The sequence below is a fragment of the Tamandua tetradactyla genome, chromosome 24 (assembly GCF_023851605.1).
Source record: "Tamandua tetradactyla isolate mTamTet1 chromosome 24, mTamTet1.pri, whole genome shotgun sequence".
Classification (NCBI taxonomy): Eukaryota; Metazoa; Chordata; class Mammalia; order Pilosa; family Myrmecophagidae; genus Tamandua; species Tamandua tetradactyla.
In genome coordinates this window covers 19,412,088-19,427,575 of record NC_135350.1, presented here as the reverse complement: position 1 = coordinate 19,427,575, position 15,488 = coordinate 19,412,088, and the positions used below count along the sequence as shown (strand labels likewise).

General features: G+C 32.4%; 1 protein-coding gene across 5 annotated transcripts in view; it reads right to left on the bottom strand.

The window, feature by feature from the left end:
• Positions 1-15,488, bottom strand: part of CXXC4 (CXXC finger protein 4) — a 270,656-nt gene that overhangs the window by 235,895 nt on the left and 19,273 nt on the right. For 3 of the 5 annotated variants that reach the window (XM_077142648.1, XM_077142650.1, XM_077142649.1), the window contains one exon: positions 8,515-12,578. In XM_077142648.1, the coding sequence (XP_076998763.1) occupies positions 12,534-12,578 (45 nt within the window). In that variant the 3' untranslated portion in view covers positions 8,515-12,533. Of the gene's footprint in view, positions 1-2,615; positions 3,290-8,514; positions 12,579-15,488 lie in introns of those variants that run through there. The other 2 variants (XM_077142652.1, XM_077142651.1) reach the window with 2 other exon arrangements.

The window sequence follows — 15,488 nt, the reverse complement described above, 5'->3', positions numbered from 1 at the left end:
CCTGTAGATAACTCTCCCTATATTTTGGGCCCATTGGTTGCTCTGTGATTTTGGCACTCAAATGGATTCAAGAGAGTCAGAAACTTGATTTCTGTTAAGATTTTTCATTGAAAAGTTGGGATTCACATTCTTTTCTGTTCTCTGTATTTCTAAGGGGAAACCAGTAGTCCTGTATGCTTTATTCAGACTTTTACTTTTTTGACAAAGAACAAATATGGTTAGCTATCATTGCCAGCCATGATTCAACTTCTTCAATTTTGCATCTTTGACTTCAAACCCAGAATGGTATATCATTTATATCTTATAGCATTATTATTTTATAAAAGAATAGTGCAAAATAGGAAAAATGCCTTTGTTATTCCTAGAAATAAATAAGAATTTTTTCATAGACAAAGTAATTGAGTCTAAGATGAAAAACATTAAGTGTGCTGAAACTAGCAACCCTTTGGCTTCAATCATAGTCATTGAGCTGAATCTAGTGAAATGTAGGTTCCATGAAGAGGCAAAGAATACAATTAAAGAATCTGTGTGATATTCATCTTAAATTTGGTGGCTAAAACCTGATTTGCATTTTGGCATTTTGTGATTTTATTCTTAGTTCTTTGAAAGCACTTCCACCATATGTAATCCTATTTTTCCCCTGCTACATGATCAGCCTTTGTACACATTTCTGTAAAGCAATGTATGTGACTATAAAATAGAATTTGCGAGAAAGGCCATCAATGGCCAAACTAATTGTTAACTCTCTTCTTCATGTGAAAATTGTGTTGTGTTTATGTAGACCTAATCATAAACTTTCATAATGGTAGTGTGTTTGCGTGTGTATTATGTGTGTAAATATGTTTAGGCATGTATGACTAATTACAAATTTAACCAAGTAGAATTATCCAAAAATTATACAGAAATTAATCACCATGTAAGAAATTCAGCTAAGATCTCAGTTTCTCAGCCTCTTTCTTGCTGCTTCCCTTAATAAAACCCTTTAATAAATGATGTTGAGACATTCATTATCATCTTCCTTCCTTCCTTTTTTTCTCTTCTCTTACTTTCTGTTTTTCTTTCTTCTCTCTTACCTCATTGTTCTTCCTTCCTTCTTTCCTTCCATCCTTAGAATTTTCCTTTTTTTATCTGCTCAGTATCAATTTCCATTTTTGCTTCTGATATTCATACCCACATATTCTCTGGAGAACTGCTCTACTCTTTTTCTCAGTAAACATGGTTAGGAGAGGCTTACCTTGATTTCAAGGTTAGACTAACAGTAACCAACCTTTATAGAACCCTCTTAATGAATGCACACATTCCAGTTAAGGCCAACTGGATCCACCAAAACTTAAATTTGTGATTATTGCTGGATTTGTTAAGAAAGAAACTTTTTCACCTCACATATATTGTTAACAATGTTAAATAGATGCTTAGAGATGTTAAGGTCCACAACACTTATAGAATAAATCTGACAGAGAGGACTGCAAATACAAAAGAAAACAAATGAAACGGTATGATCTTTACTTACAGCCTTTCCTCAAGACTTTTCAGTTAAGAGATAATAAGTCCCCCCTTAATTGTTTACGCCATTTTGAATAGTTAGACTTTTATCTTCTTTAAGGAGTAACCAACTGACAAGAAAATGAGATTTAACACAGCGTCATTCTCATAGAAACCAGACTTCATTTACTCTTCTGGAAAACAGGAAGACTAATTATATTGAATCTAATAATCTGATTTGGTAATTATTTCAGAAACCCAGATAAAGATTGGTAAAGTTGAGAGTACAGTTAGGAGGCTATTTTATAAATTATATTTTTAATATTATCTGTCATTTATATTTTCATTCTTTCCATATATAACTCAGTTGTAAATTATAACTTGACTATGAGCATCAAAGTAATGAGTGATATATTTCAGTGCTTTTAAAATTCCTTAATACTTTCAGGGTAATGATTTTTTAAACTATGGCCTATCACTGAAAAACCTATTTATTCACCCACTGTACTCTAAATAAGCCAGTGAATATTCTACTAAATTATGCTTACCTGTAAGTCATTACTTTCTTCTAGTTTTAAAAGTAAGCAGAGGAGATAGTTACTTATCAAAACAGTCAATAATAGCTATTTAAGGAACATTACTTTTTAAAGTTCAAAAAGTAAGACATACTGTGGTAGAATGCTTGCCTTCCATGCAGGAGACTGGGGTTTGATCTCCGGATCATGCACCCCCCCTAAAAAAAAATAAAATTAAAACATACTAACTTCCTGTCATGAAAAATATGCAGATGTATCTTCCAATTACAATTGATATTTCAGAGTTTACTATGGGTGGCAGCTGTAGGGACAATTAAAGAATTCTAATTAAAGCTACTTGAAGCAAATGAAACCTGTATCACATTCCTCCTTTTACTACAATTTCTATCTTTTAAAGATAGAAAAGAAGCAACACGTATTTGTAATCTAAATCAAGAGCAGGTTTCTTTACCTTTTGCATGCTACTTCCACTAATAACATAAGGAATGCACACATAGATTATGTAATGGAGGACATAAATGTACAACATTGGCAGCATGTGTGATGATTACCGACAAGAATTAATCAGCATTCCTCATGCCATACACAATGCAGTTAGAATAGAAACAGCAAATCTGTTCAAGTAATGCAAACAAGCTGCATAAAAGGCTAAACAAGCAAAAGTATATCATCAACCATGACTCAAATTACATCTTTAAATTGTGTGCCAGCTTCCTTTAAATTAGCCATTTAAGAACTCAGTCTCTGGTAGACTATATAAACTGGAAAGTACTACATCCTCTCAAGTTCACAACTTTGTTACAGTGTCGGAATACATTTAATAAATCATTTTTGTAAATTTTAACACATACTTGGTACAACAGTATATTGCTGTATATATTTATGTGATGTTTTCCTTGCTGATGGAATCTGATGATATGCCATGGAATTTTCTAGAGTCATCCATGTTGAATTTTGCCAAAGCTCCTAAAGAAAGTGTAGGTTGTAGTTTTCTTGCCATATTCATTTCAACTTAAGATTTTTAAAAATTATTCTTGACATTTTCATATGATTCTCAACATTATTTTTTTCATTGCCATATTGTGAAATCAAGCATTTCAGTTTTGTTGTAGTCACTGTTTTCTTGTTTTGAATATATTGAGATCCTCAGAATTTTAATGGAACTGAAATAATCACCATTAAGTTTTTTGAGATTTGGAGCTCATCTTTCTTGAGTCCTGAGCACTCTGGTGGTAAGGATTCCACTGAGCACTTCTGGTATGTAGAGATTTCTGTCAGAAGGTAGATTTGAAACTGAAACTCAGTTCTAAGGAAATTCTGGTACAAAATGCTTTCTCTTGCACACAAAATGTAAAGAAACATTTGCTTCCTAGGCATACACTTAAGAATGCAGTAGGCTATTAATGAAAATATGCATTCTTAACTCTGTAAAGAATCAAGAGGAAAGGAACCAAGGCAATAATCAATGAAAATTTTGAGCTATAATACTTTTATAATCATGAGCCAATTTTTCTCTTGTCTACCCTCTCTCTGAAAGAAAGTTTAGGCAAATCCAAAAATTTTATTATACCTTTCGTGAGACTGGGAGTTCAACAAATAATCTCAATTCTCAATTTGCATTTTCTGACATCTATTCTTTCTCCTCATAGATTGTAATGCCCAGATATGTGATACTGATTTCACCTCCTTTAAAGGAATTGTCAACAAAGACTGTAGAACAGACAGTTCGTGTTTTACTAAGTACTACAGAAGTATGCTTTAAATATAATGACCATTTCAAAAATTTTAAACTTGTAATTATATTTGTGTTAGGAGAAAATATTGCTTTATGCAATTATTGCATTAAAATGTTGTATATGGATAAATATACATAACTGTAAGCTTTTGCATGTAGTGGGGATGCTGTAATTTGATGGGATAAAAACAATCAGTTACCAGTGGACAATGGGTAAAGACTGGGGTAACCAAAGTTAAAGAAAATACAGATCATTAGCAGAAAGAGGATCTGGAAGCATTCACCTTTACAATTTTTTCCTTGGGTTTCTATTTCATCTCTACTTTGGCCTACTGTGGGAGATGGGCAATAACGAAATAATAACAGAATGGTGTTGAAGTCCCAGATCTCAATCTTTCCCCCTCCTATACCTTTTATATCTATACTCATTCCTTTGGTAATCTCATCCAGACTCATTATTTTTTAATGCCTTAATATGTCTTTAGCCTATAAATCTAGTTTGAACTCCAATTACATATATTCAGCTATCTCTTTCTTGTCATTTCCACTTGGATGTATGAATCATAACTAAAAATTAGTATGTCCAAAACCAAAGGTCAACCCATGTGCATTAATGTCATGCTTTTCCAGCTTGTTATTTCAGTCACAATCCTTGGAGTTATTACTAAAATCTTCTCTTTCTTATGTGTCAAAACCCTACTTGTCAACAAATCCTATTGACTTTATTTCAAATAAAATACCTGCTGAATTCAACTTCTTTTCACGTGGTCACAGCTTCCACTTTGGTCCCATCACCTTTTCTCACTTCTATCAATGCAACAGACTCCTGAAATTCATCTTCTTTCTTCCACCTGGACCTTCTGTAGTTTATTCTCAACACAGTAGCCAAAATAGTACTTTCATAATACTACTTCATATGTAAGTCATATTTTACACTTACCAAACCCTCCAAAGGTTTCTTTTCTCACTTTGAGTAAAAGTCAAAATCCTTAACGTGACACTACACAAATTTACTTCTCTAACCCTATTTTCTACTTTCCTTCTCTTACTCATTGTTCTCCAGACGTACTGGGCTTCTTGCTGGTTTTTGAAAAATCTCAGGTCCATTCTTGTCATAAGGTCATCTTACCTGTTATTCTCTTTGCCTGGTAGGCTGTTCCTCAAGATATCTACATGGCTTACTTCCTTGCCTCCTTCAGGTCCTTGCTCAAAGGTCACCTGCTCAGTGAAGATTTCCTTAACTACCCACTTAAAATTCCAACTCTTTTCTCCAGTTTTTCATGCCCACTGACATTCCTAATCTCATTTCTCCTCCTTATTTTTATCCATAGTATATATTTTCATGTACGAAAAATGTTTACTTCTTTAAAGTATTTTTGACCTCTTTTATAATACCAGAATATAAACTCTATGAGAACAAAGGTTTTGTCTTATTTTCTTATAAATACATTTCAGTTGCTAAGATAAGTGACAAGCACACGGTAAATGTTTAATATATATTTACTGGATGAATTAGTCAATTAATAATTGCAATAAAGGAGAGGTAAAAGGCACTTTAAGAGCTTATACTAAGCGAATTTGATATATTCACCAAAGATAGGGTTGACTACCTTTAAAACAGTGAAGTTTTAGCTAAGTTCTAAAGAACAAGGAGGCCTTAACCAGGAGAAGAGAGAAAGAAAGGAAAGATTTCAGGTCAAAGAACAACATGAAAAAATGCCCTGAGATGGGAGGGAACACCGACCTTGCAAATGTTAAGAACTAGAAGAAACTCCAACTAGCTGGAGCATAGAAAGGGTGAGGGAGTGGCATGATACATGATATGGCATCACATGTAGGCAGAGCCAGAAACGTACCTGTGGACAACATTTAGAGTTTTACTCAAGAGCGATGGGAAACAATGGATGATAAAGGAAGAAATCACATGAAGGTGTGTGTGTATGTGTTGAAAGGACTACTCAGGCTACAGCACAGAACATGGATTGAAGACAGACAAGAATGAATGCAGAGAGAATATTGCGGTAGTTACTGCAGTAGTCATCATGAGAAATGAAATTATCTTGGATTAGAGTGATACTCTCTTAGGTCGTTTTCTTCTCTCTACTTCAATCTCTTTGCCTTTGCTATAATTTACCCTCATGTTTTATACCCCAGAAGTTCTCAAGCTTTGCCCTCTACTCTCATTGAGAATTTTGAAAGAAAGCACTTTATTCTACGATCTCCTCTCACTCCTCCAAACTCCACATAATGTTGGCTCCATTCACAAAAAAAAAAAAAATTGTTTTACACTGCATTTATTTATTTACGTATTTATTTCAACTTTGAGCTCCATGATGAGGGTAAATGTGTCAGGAATCATGTCTTTTACATCTTGATATTCTCTGGAACCGTACATCACAGGCACTCTATAATACTGACATAGTATTATATGTAATAATATATTGTGATAAATAATGCATCTGGGGAGTAAATGCATGCATAATTTCTCAGTAACATCCTTTAAATTACTAAGAGTAGAATATGGTGAATTGAAGTGGTAAGTCATTGAAAGACATTCAAAATGCCCAGAGTCCATACAGCTTCCCCCAAATTCTGATTCCCAGATAATAGGTTAAATTTAAGTATTATAAGATGATGAATTATTAAATTCAAATGTAACTGCAAAATGGTGACAGAATCCTTCCCACTAAATATACTTAATAGCCTACACTGATCCTTAGATACTATGTGGCATAACCTAAATTCCATTGAGTGAAAACACACATTCACACACACAGATACACATATGCACATATATATATATATATACACATAGGAACATACACATAGTATAACCAATGTTTATTTATATCTATATGTCTATATAATTTAATGTTGATACCGCAAATGAAATTATAAGACAACTCATGGAATGGGGAGAAGATACAACGAATGCAAATTTTCAGCTACATATTTTTTATGCTTGCACTAAAGGTTAAGTCTTGTTCTTAACCTTTGGTACACTAATAGCAAAAGTTTCTTCCAACTGTGAAGTTTGCCTGAAGCCACAGAATTATAAATAGATCACTTTTCAGAAAAGTGGTAACCCAATGATAACTCAAATCAGGTAGCCAGATTCTCCTACCACCTATCAATTAAAGAAGTCATGCAATTCTGCCCTGTACTAAAAATGCTTTACTCTCGGTTTAGACATGGTAAGAAGAACATTTTAAAACACTGCTTTTGGAAAGTGAGTACACTGCTTCCAGTTTGGGAAATTATGACACCCATCAACCAGACTGATTTTTATCAAATGCAACATACTGAAAACACAGATGTAACTCAAAAAAGATAATTTGGTGGAAATTTCATTTTATATAAATACATTGAAAATTTTTTAAAAAATGACTTAAAATTGGCCAAAAATTTGAATTGTAATGAACACAAAGATAAATCTTAAGTCAAGATATCAGAATAAAAATTTCCAAATTTACCCTAATTATGCAGTATATGCAAATATCACCTTAGATTTTGTGTTCATGTTCAAATAACATTTTTCTCTATTAAAAAAAAAGAAATGAAATAAAGATTGGGAAAAAAATGGAAAACTGTTTTTGATTAAAGCAACAAACAAAAACAACTTTTACCAAGACGCACTCTAGAATAAGCATATACTATTGCAGAAACCATATGAAATTATCTGGCTCAATGTTTAAATATGTTACAGACTCCCCCCTTTTTTTCAGGTTTCTTCAAAATAGCTCCCAAATATTTGTATACCTGAAGAGTTCAAGTAAGGAAAGTATTATCTATGAAAACGCAATTTTATACATATTGCCATATTGTTGTTGCTTACACCAAAAGATAATAAAGAAGCATATTGACTTACCTGAGAAATCGCTGAGTATTCAGGAACTCATAGTTCATATTGCATAATTCTTCTTTCTCACCCTAAATAATCCAATCCTGCTGCCATGGCCAAGTAATCTTATATTTATATATTGTACAATTTCCTAAAATTTGGAAACTAATAACAATCTTCTAAGGTGGTATTATAGTCTGCAGACATAAATTCAATTGTTCAAAGTTCCATGTTTGCAACCATTTTAAGGGTTTCCAAGTTTTAAAGCTGTGTTCTATATTCCTTGTAGTTTTATAAGTCATCAAAAAGTATACTTGCATACTGAGAAACAGCAAAATAAGGGTCAAGCACCTTCACCACCAAATAAGTAGTAATGTGTGAGCTACAATATTCTGTAATAAAAAAGTAACAGGATAAAAATTTAATCTGAGAGTATTGCTGAGAGTGGCTAAAGACAAAATTCCAGTGTTGCACATGTCTTCATGCACTCTAATGCCTTCAGGTATACTAGGACCTTTCATTCATGGCACAAGGAATGCATGGGATGCTTTCTCCTGGCAAACTTCTGTTGGAGAAGGAAGGAAAAATGTTTGGGAGCACATTTACCTCCTCCTTTATCTAGGTGACCTTTTAAAGATTTCAACAAAAGTATATCCTTTACAATAAATGTAAAAAAGAATCATCTTTCTTTTTCCTTTCTTTAAGGAAAAGTTGATGGAGTAGAAAAATGAAAACGAACATCACTGGCATATTTTATGAAAGATTTATATACAACATTCATTCTGCTGACATAATGACCAGTGTGAAATTATATAGAAACTTTAAAATCATACACAAAAGTAGATTTTCAGGATCATGTGCTCATTACTTAAAATCCCACAAATAAAAATTTATCCATGGAAAAATAGAGATATTTTGAGTACTAAAGTCCTTTATTTAACAACACAGAAATTTCACAAAAACAACTTTACTGGGCAAATTGAATGTGATTTTTTTTTTTAGTTTTTTACAGTTTTGTACATGCCCCATAAGTGATTTTCTTTAATAAATACACTGTTTTCCAAAACTGCTTTTTAATAATTGCACAAGCATACATACACCTTACACAAATATCTATTAGAAAATTTAATAGATAACTGCACAGTTCAGAAATAGGAGAACACTGTGAAAGGAGTACACTTTGTGGCCCATATTCCTGAAATATCTCTGACTTTCTCGCACTTGTGAAAATGAATCCCTCCTACTATAGTAGCCATCTTTTATTAACTAAAAATACAGATCTCGGTGTGAAACTGCCAAATTTATAAAAACAAAATCTGAAACATTTAGCTGTTACAAGAGAACCAAATACTTGATATCACTATGAATCTAACTATGATCAAAGACCCACGATGACTTTTAGCTGAACCTGTTTGACCCAAAATAGTGCATTCATTTGACTGCTTTCTTTTTTTCATTATTTGATTACAGATACTATCCACTTAAAGTCTTATATGCTTTTGCATTAATTGCAGAACATACACTCCAGGGGTTCGGAATGAAAGGAAGGAAATACTTCTTTCTGTTAGGGATCTCTTACTATTAGTTCATAGTAAGCTTGCCATTTCTCATTCCCTATAAATGTGTTTACAAGTAGGATGTTGGGTACTGGTAGCTAAGCAATCAGGAAATATTTGATCTACTCTTAATCCGCGGGTGACTATGTAATGTTTTTTCCCCAAGGGTGGATACATTTCTACTTTGTGAAAGTGCTTCTGCTTGGACACAAACAGGAAGAATCCATCAGAAAGCCACTTTGGACTGAAGGCCTGGAAAGGAAGAGGTCTGCCTTACAATTTTCTTGTAGTGTTAGGGTGTCAAGTGACTGTTGACAAGGAAACTGGCTCACTGCACTATGTACCAATGCCCCAAGTACTTTTCTCCACAAATACTAGAAGGACGTGACATCTCCTTGTCCAGACTTGGAGAAGACAAGGCCCCTGTGTATATGAACATCTCTTACAATTTTTTAAATTCAATTTATCTATTAAGTAATTTTTAATTCCACATATCTATATTCCATTTGCTGTATTATGAATGTTCTTGGTATGAATATAAAACATACAATGACAGATTTTTAAGTGACATTCCATTGGTATTTTAGAATCACGAAAAACATAAACTTTCAAATTACTTCCTTAGGATTGTAGTATGTTTTAAAAGATCTCAACACTTAGCCATATGGGGAAGAGAATTAAAGGGGGGCTGGAAAAGTAATATCATTCTTCATACATCATCAATGAGAACTTTATATGCACCTTATTATATAAATAGATTTTACTATAACCATAAAATGGGTGGTATAAAAGAACAATATCAAGAATAAGAACATATATGAGAACTAAGGAAAAGCTATGCCTTTCAATTTCAATAATCAACAGACTTTCTTATGTTTAAAAAAACTGAATTGTCAAGGAAAACACCACATTTTACAATATACAGATTCATCAGTTCTTTAAGAAAACAAACAAAAACACATCAAGACATGCAATACTAGCATGTATTTTAGACTCTCAAGGCATTGCGAGGAAATCTTCATAGGTTATTGTATCCTAATAGAGCCCGAATAGAAATTTTTTTCACTTCTGTAATAACAATCATCATTTTCCAAACAGCAAGGCAAGCTTACCATTCAAACGTGGAAACAAGTTTTCACTTACTTGTAATCAATAAGCAAACTGGGTTTTTAAGAAAATAAAATTAAAAATTAAAAATGGAACAAAAAAGAACTTACATAGTTCTTATTGGTCTCAGAGCAGAAAAAGGAATTCTAATTAGAAAGCCTCACAGGAATTTACATCAAGGAGAAAGCTACCTCAGAATTAATATAAAGCACCTTATAGCTTGTGGTTAATACCCTTCTCTAAAAGGGGAGGGTGTAACCATAATGGATTTTCCTCAAAAAGGCTTTTTGACCTTCTCCATAGACCTTACATTCATACTCTAGAAAACTTAAGTCACACTGATTTCTCACGTTGGCCTTATCTGTTCCTGTCCTCAATACCGTAGTGATAGAATGCTCTTTCTGTGTTTTTAAAATCTTCTCTATCCTCTTATTTCCCATTCAAAACTACAACTAACCTTTTAAACACAGTCATCTGCTAATGTGTCTAAAACTTTACAGTCTTCTTCACTACTCCATCACTTTTTCTCTTCTCAAGTTATTTTTTTTTTTCATGATTCATTTTGCTCACATTTTTTAGCAGGCTAATGAATGTCCGTGGGTTAACATAACCGATTAGTTGATAATAAAAAAAGTTCCAGTAAAATGGCAACTTTGATAATCTATGTATTTTTTGCTATATTCTGCTTTATTCATGGAACTGAAAAATAATCTTTATAATCTGGTAAAAAGATAAAATGGTATGGTGCCATGATGGTACAAATAAAACTTGCCTTGATGGGACAGCCTTAAAATCCCTGACTGTCACAGGAAAACCAACTCCTACATGGGAGGTAGCATGTAACTTAGAACCTTTGTGTTTGGGGCTGTCTTACATTTATGGAATTCCATAGACTGTGGCCCTGCTTTCTCTTGCATGAAGGCATCAGGTTGGCCTTATCTGTTCCTGTCCTCAATACCGTAATGATAGAATGCTCTTTCTATCATTAGAATTAGGAATGGGAGAAACGCCACTGAGGGGAAAGGTGGAAGGCCACTGGTCCAACTAGGAGGCTATCAGAAAGGAAGATTAAAAAAAAGACATAAAAAGCCTCACTTTCATGAGTGTGTTTAGTTCTTTGTAACTTAAAATATATACTTAGCCATGCCTCGATGCAGGAGGCCTCAATGTGTTCAAATTTTAAAACAAAACTTCCTATTTAATATCATACATGTAATTAAAACATTCAGAAATGTTTTTTGTTTTTATTTTTCTTACCACACACGCAAAGAAAAACAAAAAATAAACAAAAAAAAACATCTACAGCCCTGTGGGGGGTGGGAAAAAAGTCAGTCATGGATTGTTCCCCCTAAGATCTGATACTTTATTTATTCCATATCCTAGAAAACACTGTTTTGTTTTGCTTTTGTTTTTTAATTTATACAACTGATTCTGCATGTTCAACTACTCTGAGTACTCCACCTTACAGTGCAATCCAAGACAAGTCAACTACACTAAGTATTTGGGAGGTATACCCTTCTGTACAGCTCATTTGTAAGCAATGCAAGTGCATAACCTCTACTCTAATATAGTGCTCAAAAGATTAATTTAAACTTCCATAACATCTTTCTCTCTTAAACAATACAACTGAAGGTAACTTCTGGATGCATCATAACCTTTTAATCTTGTAAAACTTGGCATCAAAGTATCTACGGAAAGATGCATGGCAAAACAGTGCCACTGCTGTTGCTGCTTCTAGAAACAACTGGCAAAAAATATTTAAAGCTAAAATTTATTGCTCCAGATTTAACTCGCAGAACCATACTGTTGTGTACAAACTGTTAATCTCCATAGATGCTCAGACATGATTGTCTCCTTGTGTCTAAACACACAAAATACAAGCTGCTATCTGTACAGTTTACAGTACTGAAACACATATATTTGAAAATGAAGTATAGATATGTACTTTGCAAAGATACATGATTTTACAGCAGGGGTTTACCCAAACTTACTTTTTACAGCCACTTTCAAAATAGACAACAACTTCACTAGTATAGCTAAATTACATCAAAGAAAGAATCAGTGTATTGAGAAAGTAAATAGACTGGCCAATTCCTCAAGCCCCAGATTAATTTTCTTGTTTTTTTCTTTACTTTTTTTTTGGAAGAGACCCCTATACATAAAATGAAAATAATATCTGAATATTTTCTTCAGTGGTGGACTAAGAAGTTTCTTAAAACAAGACATTATTTTGCCCTTCACCTCCAAATGCCTTGAAAATAAGATATACTACCGCTTTAAAAGAACCATCGGAATGCTTCAGCGCTGGGAACAGGTGTTCTCTATAAAAAAAAAAGAGCAAGAAAACAAGTTAAGCTTTCTTTCTTTGCCAATATAAAATTAAATTTTTTTCTCCTTTTCATTTTAGTAATATGTTTTAGTCAATCATACACACAATGTAATGACTTTATGCTTCAACATTTAGTAAAAAATGAAATATTTAATCTTAGAATATTATGAAGATTAAAATATTAGTTTGAATGCTAACTTATTGACTATAAAGATTAATACACATCTTTAAAAATTAAGGAACTAAATGTTGGAATGTGGATAGTGGTTAGAATAAAGGGGAACGTTCAATCTATTAACCAAATAGCAGGAGACCAGCCAGCACATGTACATAAATCCTGTATCTGCTCTGCAGAGTTGCTTCATCATTTTGAGTGTATCATCTTAATGCCAAAATATACACATACATGGCACAATCATGCCATTGAAAGAAAAGTATTTTTTTTGTTGTTGTTATTTACCTTTCTGCATCAAGCTTTTTCCACCACTCTTTTTCTATTTCAGACATGATCAGCTATGTATTTTGTCTTCAATGTGTGACATATGAATTGTATAGTAGAAATGACTATACTTTAGTCATTTCTAATCAAACTAAAAACACACACAAATATTAAGCTAAAATTTAGATCACCGCTTTTTTTGTTCAAATTCACAATATATATTTATGTAACCTATGTCAGACAGTGTTCAGAATTCAGTGACTACTTTATTCTGAAGTTTCTTTATAGCAGAATAAAAACTTATCATTTATCAATTACTAAATGCTAAGCATATCCCTACATATAATTAATGAGATTTATACTGACAAAATATATTGTTATTTAAAAGAGAGTCTGGGGCGGGCTATGGTGGCGTAAAATGTAGAGTTCTTGTGTGCAATGCCGGAGATCCGGGTTCGATTCCCGGTGCCTGCCCGTGCAAGAAAAAAAAAAGAAAAGAAAAAGAAAAAAGAGAGAGAGAGTCTGCATTTCAGCAAAGGTATATAAAATAAAATTGGACAAACTAATGATACTTAGTTGAACATAACTATCCTTTTGTACCATAAAAACACTACGAATGGTTTCCAAAGGAGTAACAGGCTAGCACAGGCAAGCACCGAAAGTATGAACAACACTTTTAACAAAAAGCTTATAGTTACCATGGATTTTTTTTTTGTAAGATAAACAATAAATTTTCTTCCATATATTAACATTTCAGTAATTTATCATATCATATTCTTCTTTAAAAAATACCTTACCCTGTTCTTGTCATTATATTTTGAAGGTATACATAAAAACAGAATTGTATGTGTACATATTGAAGATATACAAGAAACAACAAGCTAAGAGTAAATTTTCCCATGGGACAAATGGAAGACAATTTTTCTTATTCCCTAGACCAGTCCAAGAAGCCTGTGCATGGTGTAAGATAGATGCTGAGGATGAAGAAATATATAAATGGGTATGATATATGAGTATGACTCAAATATTAAGTACACATACAAGCATGCATGTGCACACACTCACACACATACATGCCTTGTAAATACATCTGAAGACAATGTTATAACACTTGAATTTCATATTCCAGAAATTACATGTAAAATTCTATAAACATTCTTTAAAAATTGAAGTTTTTTTTAAATTTACTTTCTCATATATGAGTTATTTGGTGAACAAGGTAAACACTGGGTAACATTATCTAAAAATAAAACTATTAATTAAAATGTCAATTAGAAATTTAAATTAATAAAATAACCAATTTGGAGAACAAAGGTACTTTTCAATATCAGCATTAAAAATTGTTTTTTGAAAACCGCCTTCATGGCCAACACAATAATAAAATTCATTTCAAAATGAATGTATTAAAAGCAAGCTAATGATACATATAATTTATCTTATGCAACTTTGCATATAAAAAACATTTAACTGTGGAATATTTTCTTAAAATACAAAGTTTCTCTCTTCCCATAATAATAATAATAATAATATTACTAATATTTTAATTCTTTTACCTCCAAATTAAATCTCCTCTCCTGTTCACTATGCATATTCATATCCCTGCCGTTTGATTTGGTTGGTGAGTAAAAGTTCTTTACTACTTTCTAAAATTAACTGATTACATTTATTTAATTATTATAAAGGAACTACATGAAGTAATGAAAGCATAACATATTCATTCTAATATTCTAATATTCATGTTTTACACACAAACACATATGCACACATATAAGCAGTAAATGAAAACTTAGTTCTTACCAGATGCTAACTTTATGTCTGATGCCAACTATGTAAGTATGCACACATATAAATGCAGTAGCATTTTTAACAAGATTAGTAAGATCCAAACAAATTCATGCAATTATGGATCTATGGTTACAATTTCACATATGAAAAATAAACTTGTGCATTTATACTCATATATATTCACATTTATGTGCATAGTGCATGACATGGAGATGCCAGCTTGCTCTCACATGCCAACTGGAAACAAGATTATATGTATATACTTATATAATCTTGTATCTTGGATAAATATATATGTTTATGATGAGAAACAGAAAAAATATATGATGTACATTTTCTAAATGAGATGAAGTCCTTATGTCTTAGATATACTTTTGAAGCCTCTTTCCAATATTTTGCTCTTCCTATGGCCCCTTTCTGCTACTCAGTCATATTTGCAGTATCTAGAAAAAGCAAGCTTTAAAAAATTTCACCTAATGTCAGAGGTCATTGATGTGAGGAAAAAGATAATCACTTCTTAATGCTCATTGGCTCTAAAAAAAAAGCAATGCAAATATGAATAAAACAGACATCAGGTTTTCCATATTAGCAGGATGTGATAAAAAAATAATGCTTTTATGTGCATATACTACTATTTATACATTGAGACCAGATATAAAGATAAGGACTCTTCATTGC